The sequence below is a fragment of the Barbus barbus genome (genome assembly GCF_936440315.1).
Source record: "Barbus barbus genome assembly, chromosome: 22".
Taxonomy (NCBI): Eukaryota; Metazoa; Chordata; class Actinopteri; order Cypriniformes; family Cyprinidae; genus Barbus; species Barbus barbus.
In genome coordinates, this window is record NC_136750.1 from 7593405 (window position 1) to 7609782 (window position 16378).

Below are 16378 nucleotides of genomic sequence, written 5' to 3' on the forward strand. Positions count from 1 at the left end.
GAAATTAACTTTTACTTTTCAAATTATTATTATTTTAGGCACTTTTTTTTCAATATAGTGTTGATATGGCAGCCAGTAAATACCGTAAATTTGATTTTGCTAACACGTGTGGAAATATTTAAAACGTGTGTTACAACTAACTAACTAAGCCCCACGCTCCCCTAAGTACACTTTTAAAAAAAAGTACTTATTATGAAATTAATTTAATTTAAAAGAATATACTTAAGTGTAAACTGAATGTAATGTTTTTGGACACAGTTAAATGTCCAAAAATACTTGGGCCTAAAACAGGAAATACGTTATGTAAGAAGACAAATGATCAGGCTCTTTAAGTACCTTTCAGTACACTTAAGTGGCCTTTTATTTTATTAATATTATATTATCTGCAACAACAGTATTTAAAGAATATACTTTTAAGTTTTAAAATACACTTCAAGTGCACATTCAAAACAGTTAAGCACACTTCTTTTTCACAAGGGATTCCTTGAAGTAATATGTAAAAGCAATATGATATAACATGGTATATATCAACGTGACATTGTATTACTATCAGATACCATAGTATTTTTGGGTAAACATTACACAGTCTGTAAGGCCACAAAACACCAAGCAAACCTGGTTCTGAAAGAAACTACTAAGCTACGAAATCAAACTCTGCAATGAAAGAGTTGATACTTCAATGAAACAGCTGAAATGTTCAGTAAGTTTCCTGACCTTTGTAAGAGCGGCCTATGAGAAATAAAATCTCTCGCTAGTACTGGGATACCCTTCATGAAAGTATTTGACATGGCACAGAGCGGAAAATCCTGAGGGGAAAATAAAAGTATTATCTTATTTCTTTTTGTCTAGGAGTTTATTTAGTCGTCTGGCTCAAGTGCTGTATTTATTTCAGAAAGATATAAACATCTTTGTGAAACATAAACCTGTCTATCGTACAAAGAAAGGTGTGTCCTATATTTAAAACCAGTCCATCTCATTTTCCTACAGATGGTCGTTTAAAAGGTCAATATGCAAACACATGAACACACAAAAGGTCCATTGGCTTTTCAAACATTTCATAAAAACACATTTTTGAAATGATAAAACAAAGTGATAAAACTAGCTATAGTTCAAAACGAAGGTATTGGACAGGTATGATGTTGTAAATGAAGTACACTTACATAATATTACATATTACACTTACAGTACATATTATGGAATCTTACAATAAATAAAGCAAATTAAAATCTATTATAGTTTAAAATTCAATTCAATTAACTTTAAAGTGCCTTTTTGACTCATATGAAATTTCATAATTAAATATATTTTAAATATCTTTACAGTGTACTGCTGAATGAACTGGCAAGCATTTGTGGTAAATTTGAATGTTAAAATTATGACCAAGTACTTTACATATGCTTTAGTTAAAATCAGACAGAATTTCACTTAACCAGCATTCACAACGCAGCATCTGATCTCTGCACACAACAGCATGAACACAGTAAACACAGTCTGGGGAGGACATAAGAAAACAATGTGGTGTGGTCAGAGGAGAATAAAACAGGGGCAGGGAGTCTGAGGATTAGTCTTAAATGGTTGGATGTAAACAGTCATATGTGGGTTTTGCTTGGTGAGTGTGTGGAAGTCATGTAGGCTGCTAGAGCTTTCCTTGTTCTTCCAAACACCCGATAAGGATAGCAGAAAACTGGCACAATATTATGACAAAAAAATACACAGGCCACTTGTTGAGAGATAATATCTTTATCTACTGGAAAATCCCATGCGGCTGGTACCTGTGTTTTGGAAAATAGTAAATATAGAAAATAGAATTTGAACTACTGCCATTTATTTAAGTTCTAAATATCCACATCTCTTGTGTGTTCCCTTTTGAGGGGATAATTCACTAAATACTTGTTCAATTTTTTCATGGATTATTTCTGCATGTTCTTTTTTCACTACCCACTCAAAACCCAGGGGTTCATAAGCATTGTTAGCCAATGGTCACAAGTTCCATCATTGCCAACGTAGTTCAATGAATTGACATTTTCCAAAACTATAGTTCAAACGAACATTTGCAACCGGCATTGCAAACTTTTGTGATTGGAACTCTTAAGACATGTGGACTTAATTTATATATTTTAGCTTGTCAACAATGATGTTGTTGCCATATTCATTACAGCAGAAGTTTTACCACAAATTACGTTGTGGAGAATGCTGTTCACTACGGAACCACTGAATAAAAAAATAAAAACTAATGGCAATTATCTCACAATCCTGACTTTTTTCTCATAATTGCATAGTCTTGCATAATTGTATAAATAATTGCGATATATAAAGTCAGTATTGTGAGTTATGAAGTTAGAAGTATGGGATATAAACTCACAATTCTGAACTTTTTCTTGCAATTCTGAAATTACATCTTGTAATTCTGACTTTTTTCTCAAAATTGCATGATGTAACTTCACAGTTTCATCTTATAAAGTCAGAATTGCAAGATAATAAACTCACAGTTATGAGAATTAAAGTTGCAATTGCGAGTTATAAAGTCCAATTCTGAGAAAAAATTAAAAATAAATTCAGTTGCGAGTTTATATCTCCCAATTCTTACTTTATAACTCTCAATTGCATGTTATTAAGTCAGAACTATGAGATATAACAATAGGTTTAGGTTTTACTGTGGTTTAGAGTTGTAACAAGCTAGTTAGTTTCTACAGTGATGCATCACTTGTGCTTTTTCATACGATCAGCAGTGTGTTTCCCATAGCATCATTAATCAAATATAATCACAAGTTCCATCATTACCAACATAATTCAAAAAATGTTGCATTACCCGAAACATAATTCAAACAAACAAGTGCTAACAGCATCATAAACATGTTTGGAACTTTATACAGCTCTTAAGTATATAGCTCTGAAATATCTGTGCTTATTTCCAAGGGCCCTGATCAGAAAAGGGGCCTGACACAATGACTATTTTAACACCACCACCTGCATGTGACATCATTAACAACAATTTTATATTGTTGAACCGTCGTGGTTCAAAGAACAGACGTGTGGCCATGTAACTACAGTTTTAGGAAACAGTAGTGTTTAGTTGGTCAGCCCAAAAGAGCAGAAACGCTGCCTAGCCGGGTCAGTGTCAGGTTGGTCTGGTGTGTGTTAATGCCACAGGTCGTGTCTGTCACTCACCGACTTTACATCATCACAGAGAGAGATGCTAAACAAAGCCTCGATTCACCACAACAACAAACGACAGCACTGACACAGATGCAGAAACAGTCAAACGCCTGTCCATGGAAAAACCAACTGCCAGGGGTGTCAGACAATTCTTGAGAGTTTAAAAATTGGCTTTGGAAAACTCAATGTTGGTTAATCTGAATATTCTGAAACCACAAAATAATACAGTGAAAAATGTCGAAAGACAAAACAAGTTTTGTGCTGCCTGATTGCATAGAACATCAAAAACAATGCCTTCATTGTAGTTTAAATTACAAACCAATGATTTGAGAGTTGAGAGTTGGTTCTTTTAATGAATCATTTAAACAGCACATATGAGTCACAGACAAAATCAGTATAAAATGGCATTAAACATTTAACATTTGACTCAAACCACAAGCCATTACTTACAGTCATATCTGACTCACAATAAAATGAAAATAAACTTAATTATGTTGTACATACTTAAGGTTTGTTACATTTTAAATATTTAAATTTCTGAATAATAGTACAATAGTGTCACGATTCGCTGGAGCAAGGGAACGAGGAGGTGAGGAATTCTTCAAATAACAGTCTTCATTAATCCAAACACATATAGGAACGCAGGAAACACAGAATTACATTCAATACTGAACCCAAAAACAGAAAAGTATGCGGCGCTCTCTTTTCCCCGTTTTGTTTTCGGTTATTGAAAAGTCTTTTGTTTTCCCGTTTATTTCTCCCCGCGGCATGGAAACCGCCGCACGATTCCTTGCCCTAGCCCATAAAGATCTCCCCTTCTACTAGTACGCCGGAGAATTCTACGGGCTCAAGCCCGCGCTCCGCCGCTTACTCAAGTCTGCTGGCTGCGGCTCACTCCAGTCCGCCAGCCGCTCCGATGTCAAACCCGTCGGCTGCGGCTCATTCAGGCCCACCGGTCGCTCCAGTGTCGGTTCCAGCCCCAGAGCTCGCTCCAGTGTCAGCTCCAGCCCCAGAATTTGCTCCAGCATCAGCACCTGAACCGAGTCCAGTGCAGGCTCCAGCCCCTGACCAGAGTCATGTTAGGGCTCCTGATTCCCCGTTAAGCCCAGGGAGGGCTCCTGATTCCCTGTTAAGCCCCGTAAGTTCTCCCAAGTATTTGTTTTTGGGTGGGGGTAGCATGGCTCCAGCTCTAGAGGCCGGGGCGGGGGCTGGGGCCACGGTCTCGGAGGCTGATCCGCCATGGCCTCCAGAGCTCAGAGACTGTGTTATTTGAAGAATTCCCCACCTCCTCGTTCCCTTGCTGCAGCAAATCGTGACAAATATGTGGTTAAAGATATACAATAATTAAGTTTTGTAGTAAAGCAAAACATTTTTTATAGTATTTTTTTTATATATAATATATTGAAACAAAATATATGGTATTGTGAAGTGGAATCAGAATTAGAACAATAATCGATAAATTCTGTACAATTTCCATTTCTGAACGTGACATCATAAACTAGCCCTGACCAAAAGACAAATAATAATAGTACATTAATGATTACAGACAGACGGCATGCTACAGATTTTAATATTAGATCATAATAAATTATTTAGTCATTAATTTGTTTTTTGAATAACTTTTTCCACCCTCTTTCTGATCCTTAGCATATACTGTGTCAACACCAGATCTAGACACAGTGTAAAAATATGCTACTGTACCTTTAAGACTTCTATAGGCTACAGCAGGGGTTTTCAAACCTGTCCTGGAGGACCCCCTGCCCTGCACATTTTGTACGTCTCCCTCATCCAACACACCTGATTCCACTTATCAGCTCATTAGTATGCAAGAACTAAATTGGGTGTGTCTGATTAGGGAGACATACAAAAAGTGTAGGGCAGGGGGTCCTCCAGGACAGGTTTGAAAACCACTAGGCTACAGTATGTAAATGACCTCCACTTATGAAGTTGCTGAACACTTAATAAGCATAGATATGTAAACATGTGCAGCCATATGTTCAAAAGTGCATGGTTGTGATGCCACGTGAATGTTGATTTCTGAACAAACCATTGCAGTTTAGTTTTAATAAATGAACTGGGGGAAAAAGCTTTGCATTGTATGGAATGTTACACGATATCATGACCAGGTGCGATGTGATTAAGCTGAGCAATACAAGCAATCCCTTCCATGTAAATTGAAGCAACACAACATTTGGTCTGCTTTCAATTTCTGGTGCATTTGGTAGCCTTGTCCAAAGAGAAATCTAATTTGTCCAAAAGCAGCAGGCTTTCAGTTGTATATTAATCATCAAATATGCTCTGTTCAGCTGTGCTTCAGGTTGCAAACCATTTCTGCTTTCAGTGTAGAAAGATAAATTACTTGTCTCTGAAAATTTATTGTGTCACGCCTGGTTAGGATAATGCATTAGAGTAGGTTTTCTTTTCTTTTTTTACAAAATAAACACTTTAAGTGATTCCAACATGAAATGCCAACCAAGATCTCTTCACTGGAAACACAAATGCCAAAGTAGCAACATGAATTTTTAATTTACCACTTTTCTCACACAACAGCACTGTTACAGTCTGCTAATATACTGTCACTCTAACTATTATATACATTTTTACAGACCCTTAAAAATAAAAAGGCACTTAATTGTAATGAAAGTGCACTTGTAGTGTACTTTTATTATTAAAAAAAAGAAAAAAGAAAAGGAAATTATATTATATATATACACATACACATACACAGTGCCCTCCATAAATATTGGAACAGTAAAGACAGAATTGCTCTGTTGGCTGTGGAGTCAAGACATTTGCAAATATGATTAAAAGATGAATATGAGACAAAACTACAGAATGTCACATTTTATTATTAGCCGTTTCAACACATATGTTTTACCAAATTAAAAAAACAGCACTTTTAGAGTTCATCCCACTCATTGATGTGAGCATAAGTATTGGGAAAGTTGAACAAAAGGCAGATATAAAAGATTAAAAGCTATTATTTAGTTGCAGATCCCTTGCCCACAATCACAGCAGTGAGTCTGTGACCCATAGACATCACCAGACTCTTGGACTCCTTTGAAATGCTTTTCCCAGCCTTTAATGCAGCCAATTCCAATTGTTGCTTGTTTTGTGGAGTTTCTGCCTTTACTCTCCTCTCCAGCTGGTGAAATTCAAGTTCAATCAGACTTAAATCCAGAGATCGACTTGGGGAATCTAAGACTTTCCATTTCTTTGCTCTTATAAATCCCTTGCCTGAACTGGCAGGGTGTTTTGGGTCATTGTCCTGATGCAATATGAAGCACTTCCCAATGAATCTGGTGGCATTTTCTTGAATATTGGTAGGCAAGATGGTTTTGTACCCTTCCAAATTCATTCTGCTACTGTCATCATAAATTGTCATCAGTAAAGTTGAGAGGGCCTGTTCCAGAGGCAGTCATGCATGCCCATGCCATGGCACCACCTCCACCATGCTTTACAGATAAGGCTGTATGCTTGGGATCATTGCAGTTCCCCTTTTTTTCTCCACATTTTTGCTTTCCCATCACTTAGATAAAGGTTCATCTTTGTCTTATCTGTCCATAAACACAGTTCCAAAACTCTTCTGGCTAACCTTTGTGCTTTTTTGCAAACTCTAATCTTGCCTTTCTATTTATGGAGCTGGTCAGAGGTTTGCATCTTGCTGTGTAGCATCTGTAATTCTGTGTCAAAGTCTCCTGAGGACAGTAGATTGTCAGAGCATCACTCCAGCTTTCTGGAAGTTGTTGGTGATTTTACAGACACATCTTTTAGGGTTCATTTTCACAGCTCTTATGATTTGTCTGTCATCAACTACTGTTGTTTTCTCAGCCGATCAGGTAGTTGTTGGTTGCTGGTAGTTTCCAAACTCTTGATTTCTCCATGTCCTTTGTTTTTGCTAGAGCTCTAACTGACTTCCTCTTTTCTTTTAGCATCCAAATTGTTTGCTTTTCTCTCAAAGTCAGCTCCCTCATCTTCATCCTGGTTTGTGTGTGTCATCATCAAATGCAAGATTCAGAATACAGAAGTAATGGATATAACTGATACAACACATTCCCTGCTTTTAATATCTGAAGAATTAATGCAACAGGACACAGCTGATCACTTAGAAAGACCTGTGAGGCAACTTCAGGAGAGGGCAAGGCCAAAATAACAAACAAAACAAACTAGATTTAAACCTCTAACTAATCTAACAAAAGAAAAGAAAAAGAACAACAACAGAATTATATCCTAACTCCCTTCCTGGCCCCAAAACAGGAGAAAACAGTGTTCAACGAAAATGGCGTCCACCTCCCTACAACTTCCAAATAAAACAAACCATACAATAATACACTTTAAGGCCATTGCACACTGAGTCCGAATTTTTCGTCCGAAATTTTCGCACGTTGAAAAATAAATACGACCTCACGTATTGTCAATCACGTTTGCACACTGCCTCCGAAAATTTCGTCCGTCAAAAAAAAAATTCGGATCGGGTTCGATTTTTTGCGTTTTTCGCATCCGTATAAAGCATTTTGAGATGCTTTGAGAAGGTGTTTTGACAATTCAGAGCCACCGTACAAGCGAAAGCCAAAATCCAAAATAGTGTCAGACAAATTAATAAACTTCGTCTTGCAGCACAGAGCACTTTATGACAAACAAATTGCGGAATACAAAGATACAGAATATAAAGAACTGCTGTAGCCTATTTTTTATGCCTGGCGCGCACCTTTCCGATTCCGCAGTTCGGTGTGTGTGTGTGTCTGTTGGTGTATCCATACCTCAGACAGTCTCTGTTCAGGATAAATTGGTTCACGGAAATTGGTAGTCTTCTTTTTAATATGTGGATTCAGTATCACTAGCAAAGTATCAAACTGAGGCACTGACATCCTGAAATAAACTTTGAATCTCTCGGATAATCCCGCTGCTCTTTGATAAGGAGGTGGAACTCTCATCCTCTCTGCGCAATCTAAGGATTGGATGGACCCAATATTTCCTTTTTCTTTTTCTTTTTTTAAAAAGAGAGAGGACAACAAAATCATCCTCACTGCTTGAAGACATTTTGTATAGTTTTGCGAATTTTTTCGCAACGGATTAATTAAAACGCATCGGACTCAGTGAGCAAGGTCTCTGTGCGTGACGAATTTTTAAGATTGCGAATGCGAAAAAACGCATGTGAAAATTTCGGACTCAGTGTGCAGAGACCTTTACTTTAAAAGCAGTAACAATAAACAAAAAAAAATAAACTAAGCTAATAAAGGTGAGGGGTAGTATGAACGAAATATCCACACGTAACCGGCGTTTTCGAAGAGTGAAACCGATCATTTTTGAAACCGGGTCCCAGGGTGGATAAATTTGAAAACGCCGGTTTCATGTTTTCGTGTGGACGGCGAATCCGTATATTTTCTGAAACGATGACGTCATCAGCCCACGTCTCGCCCCTAATCAGACACCGCTACGTCACATAACAGCGACAACAACAACAACAATGTCAGACTACGTGCCTGTGTTCGTGCTGCAGAACCTACTGAGCTCATTAGTTTTATTAAAGCAAAATCTTCTGCTTTGTGTGTTAGTTTATATTCAGCACGCAAGGTTTACGCACATGGTCCAAGTCTTCTTTACTGTTTTTTTTGTGTATCTTTGTGGCAGAATTACAGCGCCACATATTGGTCTGGCATGTGTACTACATCGTTTTCAGTCGGTTTCAGTGATTCCGTGTGGACGCAGATATTTCCTGAGACGACTCCGTGTTTACGGAATTTGAGGCAAAAAAAAAAGATTGGATACGGAGAAACCCGTCTTCGTGTGGACGTAGCCTCAGACGTTAGTAGTTGCTGCTAAACTCTTAACTGGTAAGCAGGTGCCGCTGGGGGCAATCAGCTACCTGCCAGAGAGATTGAGTAGGAGGAGCCAAAGAGGGAACAAAGAAGGAAACACAGAAAAAGCACAACACATTAAAGAAAACACAACTTTTCTAATAAATCATAACAATAAAGAATAGACATAACAGTGTCATTACAAAAATATATAAATGCATGACATACAGTACAAGTTTCAACAGAAATTACATTAAAGCATATTTTAGTTCACCATAAATGTAAATGAAAACCATATTTCAAAAGTATCATAAGCAATTATGAAATTATGTATAGAGATGTACTTAAGTTCTACTTACAGTAAGTGGATAAAAAAGCATTAATTTCAGCTGATTTTATTTCATATAAAATAAATTTATTTAATATAAGCATTTAAAGTATTTCATATAAAATTAAACTATAATAAATTTTAATTTAATTGTAAACAACTTGCAATTGTTGTTTACAACATGTAGTTTGCACTTAATTATATTTCTTTAAATTATATTATTTCTGTAATAAACACTCTTTTTAAAAGCACGCTAGAGTCTCAAACCCATGACCTCAGTGCAGCTAGTGTCATGCACTACCAGCTGAGCTACAAGAGCAGTTATTGCATAAGCCAGTTTGTCATTCAGAGTGAACATCATCATTCCTGTCAGAGACACTAGCTAAAGGTCATGCCTCAGTCAGTTCGAGGTCACACCATCTCACCTGGCAGTCGGATTTGTGCGCATAGAGGTCAACTTCACTCTGGCTCTCTTTACATGAAATAAAAGATACTGGAGTCTGGGTCGGGCATTTGTGTGGCATTCACGTGCTATTCTGTGGCATTCAGTGGCATTCTCAAATGACGTATTTTCCAGACCACCCCGCTGACATATAACAGTGATTTATGTGAGGCAGTAAACGAGAGTGGCGGCTCTCTGCAGAGGAGTCCAGGAAAGAACAGATTTTCTGCAGTTGTTTGTGTAATGTTAATCACGTCTGTAGTGTGTAATTTGAACTAAGAGGTATCTAAATAAAATTTGCTCTCAGATTGCCCACGCCTCCTACAGATAAACATGACAAAACAAAACTCTCCTCCCTGTGCCATATCACCAGCTCAGCCCAAGATAAGCCCACACGCTCATCTCATAAAACCTTGAGATATTACACATCATGATGGACGTATACAGTCACCATAGCTCTGTTCCCAATTAGAGAGCTGCCTTGTTGTCGGCAGCTACCTTCTAAGGCAGCAATCGCTTTGGGAATATTTGGGTTTCTGCATTGATCACTCATAAAATGGGCTCTAAAACAAAGTCTGACTATTAATAACATACAACAAAAACATACATCCTGGTTGATTCAAACTCATTCAAACACTCTTAAAAATAAACATGCTTAAAAGTTTCTTCACAGCGACAGCATAGAAGAACCATTTTTGGTTCCACAAAGAACCATTCAGTCAACGGTTCTTTAAAGAACCATCTCTTTCTTATAATCTGAAGAACCTTCTTTCGCCACAAAGAACCTTTTGTGAAACAGAAAGGTTCTTCAGATGTTAAAGGTTCTTTATGGAACCATTTAGACAAAAAAGGTTCTTCTATGGCATCGTGAAGCACCTTTATTTTTAAGAGTGAAGATCTATTATAGATGATGCAAAATACAACACAAACATGTGCAAAAAGAGGAACATGGTTTGACAAAGAATTTCTGCAGCATGTTAACATGAGTGCTCTTGAAAAGTACTTCTGTGAGGGACTTGAGTGTGTACTTCCGCAGAAATTAATGTACAGTACACAAGTGTTTCCTGCACAGCTCTTAGTCTCTGCTAGATCTACAATGCCACGGAAAGAAATATCTCAGAGTTTTTAGCTTGTAGTCTGAGCTGTATGCTAATAAAAAAAGGACTATTTAATAGCAAGAAAACACATCTTTTTATTGAGCTGTCCTTAGGGGCTGCATGCAAAAAGTAACACAACCTGAACAGTGTAGTCTGATTCACCAACAAATAACTCAGATGAACTGGTTCTTTAAATAAAATGATTTGAATCAGTCAGAAAATATAATTCATTAAATTAACTCACTGATTCTGTCAGAGCGATTAATGAAACAACATACTGGATTTTTTTGATGTCTGAAACAAAGTGAAGAAGGAACTGTACTTAAAATAATGCAGTTACAGTTTAAATTTCATATAGATTAAAATAATTCAATTCAAGTTTACTTGTATAGTGCTTTTCACGATACAAATAGTTGCAAAGCAGCTTTACAGGAAATTAAGTTTCTACAATATATTTAGTAGTAGCTTATCAGTGGTGACTATGTCAAGTTGATGTACATGTGGCAGAAATGTACGGTAAAAATCAATTAATGACGTAATCAAACAGACATTGAACACTATTTACAGCAATGATTATATGTTGCAATCAAACATATAGCAAAATTTGGTAGTTCTATGTGTTGTTTCAGGGTTGGCATCATCTGAGGTCCTCTGAGGGGTTGGCATCATCTCTTCCCAGGTGTTCGGTCATCTCAGATCTTATAAAGGTTGGATCCCAACTGAAGCTTGTGTAATTCCTAGTTACTTGGCAGAAACTGAGAAACAAATAGAGACATAATTAGCGTAGCTTCTGTTCCAACCAAGTAAAAATTATTTTTTCAACCCAAGCTAAAGAATAATAATGTGCATTTGATCAGATATAACTGCAGTACAAGATTATGAGATGCATTATATGAAAATGTTTTGTAATAAAATTGGGGTTATATGATCATATTTTCTTGACCTGGTAAGGACTCTAGCTGCTGCATTTTGGACTACCTGTAGCTTGTTTATTGAAGATGCAGGACAACCAGCAGTGCATTACAATAGTCCATTCTACAGGTCATGAATGCATGAACTAGCTTTTCTGAATCAAAAACTGGTAGCATGTTTCGAAACTTGGCAATGTTTTTAAGATGGAATAATGCTGTTTTTGTAACATGGGAAACATGATTTTCAAGTTGCTGTCTAATATAACACCCAGATTTTTGACTGTAGAGGAAGTAACAGTACATCCATCTAGTTGCAAATTGTAATCCAAGAGATTCTGTGTACTGTTTTTGTGGTCCAATAAGTAATATATATCTGAAAATAAAGTCTTATCCGAATTTAATAGGAGAAAATTATTGGTCATCCAATATTTTACATTTTTAACACACTCTGCTAGCTTAGATAATTTAGAAGTTTCATCTGGTCTTGTTGAGATATATAGTTGCGTATCATCAGCATAACAATGAAAACTAATCCCGTATTTTCCAATAATATTACCAAGGGGCAACATGTATATTGAAAATAGCAGAGGACATAGGACAGATCCTTGTGGCACTCCATACTTTACTGGTGATAACTGAGATGATTCCTCGTTTAAATAAACAAAGTCGTAGTGATCGGACTGGTAGGATCTAAACCATCTTAAAGCCAGCCCTTGAATACCCATATAGTTTTGTAATCGATCTATGAGTATGTCATGATCTATAGTGTCGAACTCAGCACTAAGATCAAGTAAAACTAGCAATCATATGCATCCTTGAAAATACATATAGTGTATGGTGAAGGGTGACAAAAATCTGGAAACACTGGTATACACATTCATATTAGTTGTTTGCAGAGTTGACATTTCAGCAAAAAACAAAGAGAGAGAGAGAGAGAGAGAGAGAGAGAGAGAGAGAAACTTGCCAAAACTAGACCATCATCAATCTTTTTCTCAAGTCATGGAATCCCACATGAGATTCATAAACCCTCAGCCTTCCCTGAATGCAATCCTTTTTTTTTCATTCTCCTATTTTTAGCCCAAATCTTATTGAGTTATTGAACGTACAGTTTCCACCTTTACAACACCAGATCAGATAGACAACACACCTCAGCAGAATGAACACACTGAGAATCTCACACACCCAGAGGAACTCTGGGTACTGCCCACAGTGTGTCAAACAGCACAGTCGCTCTAGTCTGGCAAGGGAGTTTGTACTAATATTATCACAATCCATTAGACACTGTAAAAATCATTAGTAAATCAACAGCTTTGCTGCCATCCATTTGCACACAATACGGTTATGACTCACCTACAGTGGCTCAATTAAGACCCTCTTAAAGAGACTATAAACATCATTGTGTTACATAAAATCAGTTGCATTGGCCAGTGGTGCTCTACCTTTTCTAATTAATTTTTATAACTCTGCAAACAGAAAAATAAATATATTTTGTTTCTAATATTTCATCAAAACTTGTTCAGACTGAAATAATTTTCCTTTATGTGCTGATGTCACTAAGCACTCTTATTTTTCCATCTCCTTTCTCCATCCTTTTCTGTAGTAAATCAGCACAATATCAAAAAAACATCTCTTCCATCATTTCATTCAGATTCAAAATTAAAAGAGTGGTGATACAGAATTCAACATCAAATGAATGTATCAGTCTTTTAAAAATGCTCGAACAACAACTGAATAGAGGTTTATAATAATAAAGGTTCAGAAAAACATCCGCACTTCTTTGAGCAAAATATGTTAAAAGAGAGATGGAATTTTTTTATATTTTAAGCCTTTCAGCATGGTATTGACAGAGATGTCTGTTAGACCGCCCTTGACCTGGGTACTCAAAACGCTGCAGCCCATTTATATAAAAATGTTCTGTAGAAAATTGTACATTGCTGACATTCAAACTAACTTATGTGTGTGAGAGAGAGAGGGAAACATTCTTGGAGTGGCTAACTTTACTTTCTTCTTTGTTTGTATAGGGCAAGAGAGCTTCAACTCCAAGAGTTTGGCCCTTCAGGCCCAAAAGAAGATCTTGAGTAAAATGGCCACCATGGCCGTGGCAAATCTCCTCACAGACGATATCAGCAGCGAGATTCTGGACGAACTCTACAAGGCCAGTCGTGAATACACTAAGAGCAAGAAGGAAGCTCACAAGATCATCAAAGATGTCATCAAAATCGCCCTGAAGATTGGCATTCTCTACCGAAACCACCAATTCAGTCCTGATGAGATGGAGACCGTTGAGCGTTTCAAAAAGAAGATGAACCAGGCGGCCATGACGGTGGTGAGCTTTTATGAGGTGGAGTACACATTCGACCGTGGCATTCTTTCTGAGCTGCTGATGGAATGTAGGGACCTTCTCCATGAGCTGGTGGAGCACCACTTGACCGCACGCTCCCATGCGCGGATCGACCATGTTTTCAACCATTTCGCAGATGTGGATTTCCTGACCAAGCTGTATGGCCCATCTGAACAGTACAGACTTAACCTGAGGAAGATCTGCGATGGGATAAACAAACTCCTAGATGAGGGCACACTTTAACCTCCAGTTCACGGTTCGTCAGATGAGACTTCATCAGGCTACTGGGATTTGTATGGCGGGATTTTACGCAACTTGTGTTCTTTGGTTTTTGTTTGAAATTTAGGCTGTCATGATAACTTGATGATGTGATTGTAATCCAACCTGTAGGGATGGTCAACCAAGATTAAAGTCAAATCCTGGTCTGTATTGTCAACGTACCAGACGATTGTTTGGGGAAAATCCATTTAAGTGGAGAACCTGAATGAATCGGCGTCCCGAAAACATGTCCTTTGTGTGCAATTGCAGGAACATTTTAAATTACGAGCTCCTTTATATGCACTGTATGAAATTTGACCTACCTATCCTTTAAGAATGGCCTAGCAATGCAACCCTAGCTTTCTTCTGTACATCCATAAGAACCGGTTAAGATGTCCAGTTAATCTACTCAAAAGTTAAAGTGATACAGTTCATCCCAAAAGGAGCATTCTATAGTCAACCTCATGATGTTACAAACCTGTATGGCTTCATTTTTATTTTGGAACACAAAGGAGATGTTTAGCATAATCAAGGTGTTTTTCTTTTCTGTAAAATGTAATTAAGGGGGAAAAATAAAACTACTATAAAACTGTACCATAAAAGTGATACTTTCAGTGATAATTTCCCCTTCCACTATTTCTAACAAAACATACAATTTGTTGCAAATGAATCAGTTATGAAAGACGCAGAAAAATAATGTAATTTGGTATTCCATATAGCAAACCTGACGGAATGTGCTCTCTTTTGAACATTTGAACATGAATCAGTGTGAATGCAATCGCTTCGAATATCATTTATAGCTTGCCAGAGTCTGTCCCCGTTCACTTTCTTTGCACAAGCTCTTGGATTCTTCAGTATAAATAAAGTCATACAGGTTTAGAATGAGATAAAGCCAAGTAAATGATTATGAAAATTATATATTTTTGGATGAATTATCCCTAAAGCGTTGAGTGCTTAAAAGAAAAATGGCACAAACCTTTGCTGAACAGAGCATATGCCAAAAATAAATACATAACTGAAGTGCAGCAGAAAGATTGTAAATAAACTTTGGGGTTTTGGTCTTCTGTCTTTTGCCTTTGTAATGATTCAGAGTTACAGCAGCTACCGTGATCCTGTGCTTGGTTTTTCCAGATCCTGATGTTTCAGAGCATGTAAATGTGTGTATACACGCAGAAGAGAAATGTGACTATTCCATAAGCCTGTTAAGTAACCCCAGAGTGTAGCACTATTATCTGTCAATAAACGATCCATATGAACTTCCTGTAGTGTCCTTTTGTCATTTCAGCTACTGTGGTTGATCTGTGTTTGATTGGTTCATAGTATTCTGCGTTCCATACAAAGTCAGATGCGGGATATTTCAACTTCAATATCTTTCCCCTGACCATAAACCATTATTTTGCAATTTAGAAAATGAATTTATTGTGATCTTCCAAATAGGAAGTTAGATGGATGAGTTAAATGGAATGCAGCATTATTCTGCTCAACATGTTTGGTTAACTAGAAGGGACATCGTTGATGAATGAATGAATGAGGCATTTATATAGCGCTTTATTGTGTATTGCTGTACCCCCAAAGCGCTTAACATTCATATGGGGGGGTCTCTCCTCAATCGCCACCTGTGTGCAGCATCCACTTGGATGACGCGACAGCAGCCACAGCACAACGGCACCAGTGCGCTCACCACACACCAGCTACACCAGAGAGAGTGATAGAGCCAATTCAATGAATGGGGATTATTAGGAGGCCATGATTGAAAAGGGAGGGAATTTAGCCAGGACACCGGGGTTACACCCCTACTCTTTACAAGATGTGCCATGGGATTTTTAATGATCACAGAGAGTCAGGACCTCGGGTTAACGTCTCATCCGAAGGACGGTGCATGTTGACAGTATAGTGTCCCCATCACTATACTGAGGCATTAGGACCCACACAGACCATAGGGTGAGCACCCCCTCCTGGCCTCACTAACACCTCTTCCAACAGCAACCTAGTTTTCCCAGGAGGTCTCCCATCCAGGTACTGACCAATCAACCCTGCTTAGCTTCAG

At 37.6% G+C, this 16378-nt stretch overlaps 1 protein-coding gene across 1 annotated transcript in view; it reads left to right on the forward strand.

Moving 5' to 3' along the window:
* The window catches only part of LOC306888014 (tumor necrosis factor alpha-induced protein 8-like protein 3), a 33898-nt gene extending 18306 nt beyond the window's left edge, over positions 1–15592 (forward strand). The window contains exon 2 of the mRNA XM_079446106.1: positions 13754–15592. Coding sequence (XP_079302232.1) covers positions 13754–14316 — 563 coding nt within the window. The 3' untranslated portion in view covers positions 14317–15592. The remainder of the gene's footprint in view (positions 1–13753) is intronic.
* Positions 15593–16378: the final 786 nt, after the last annotated feature.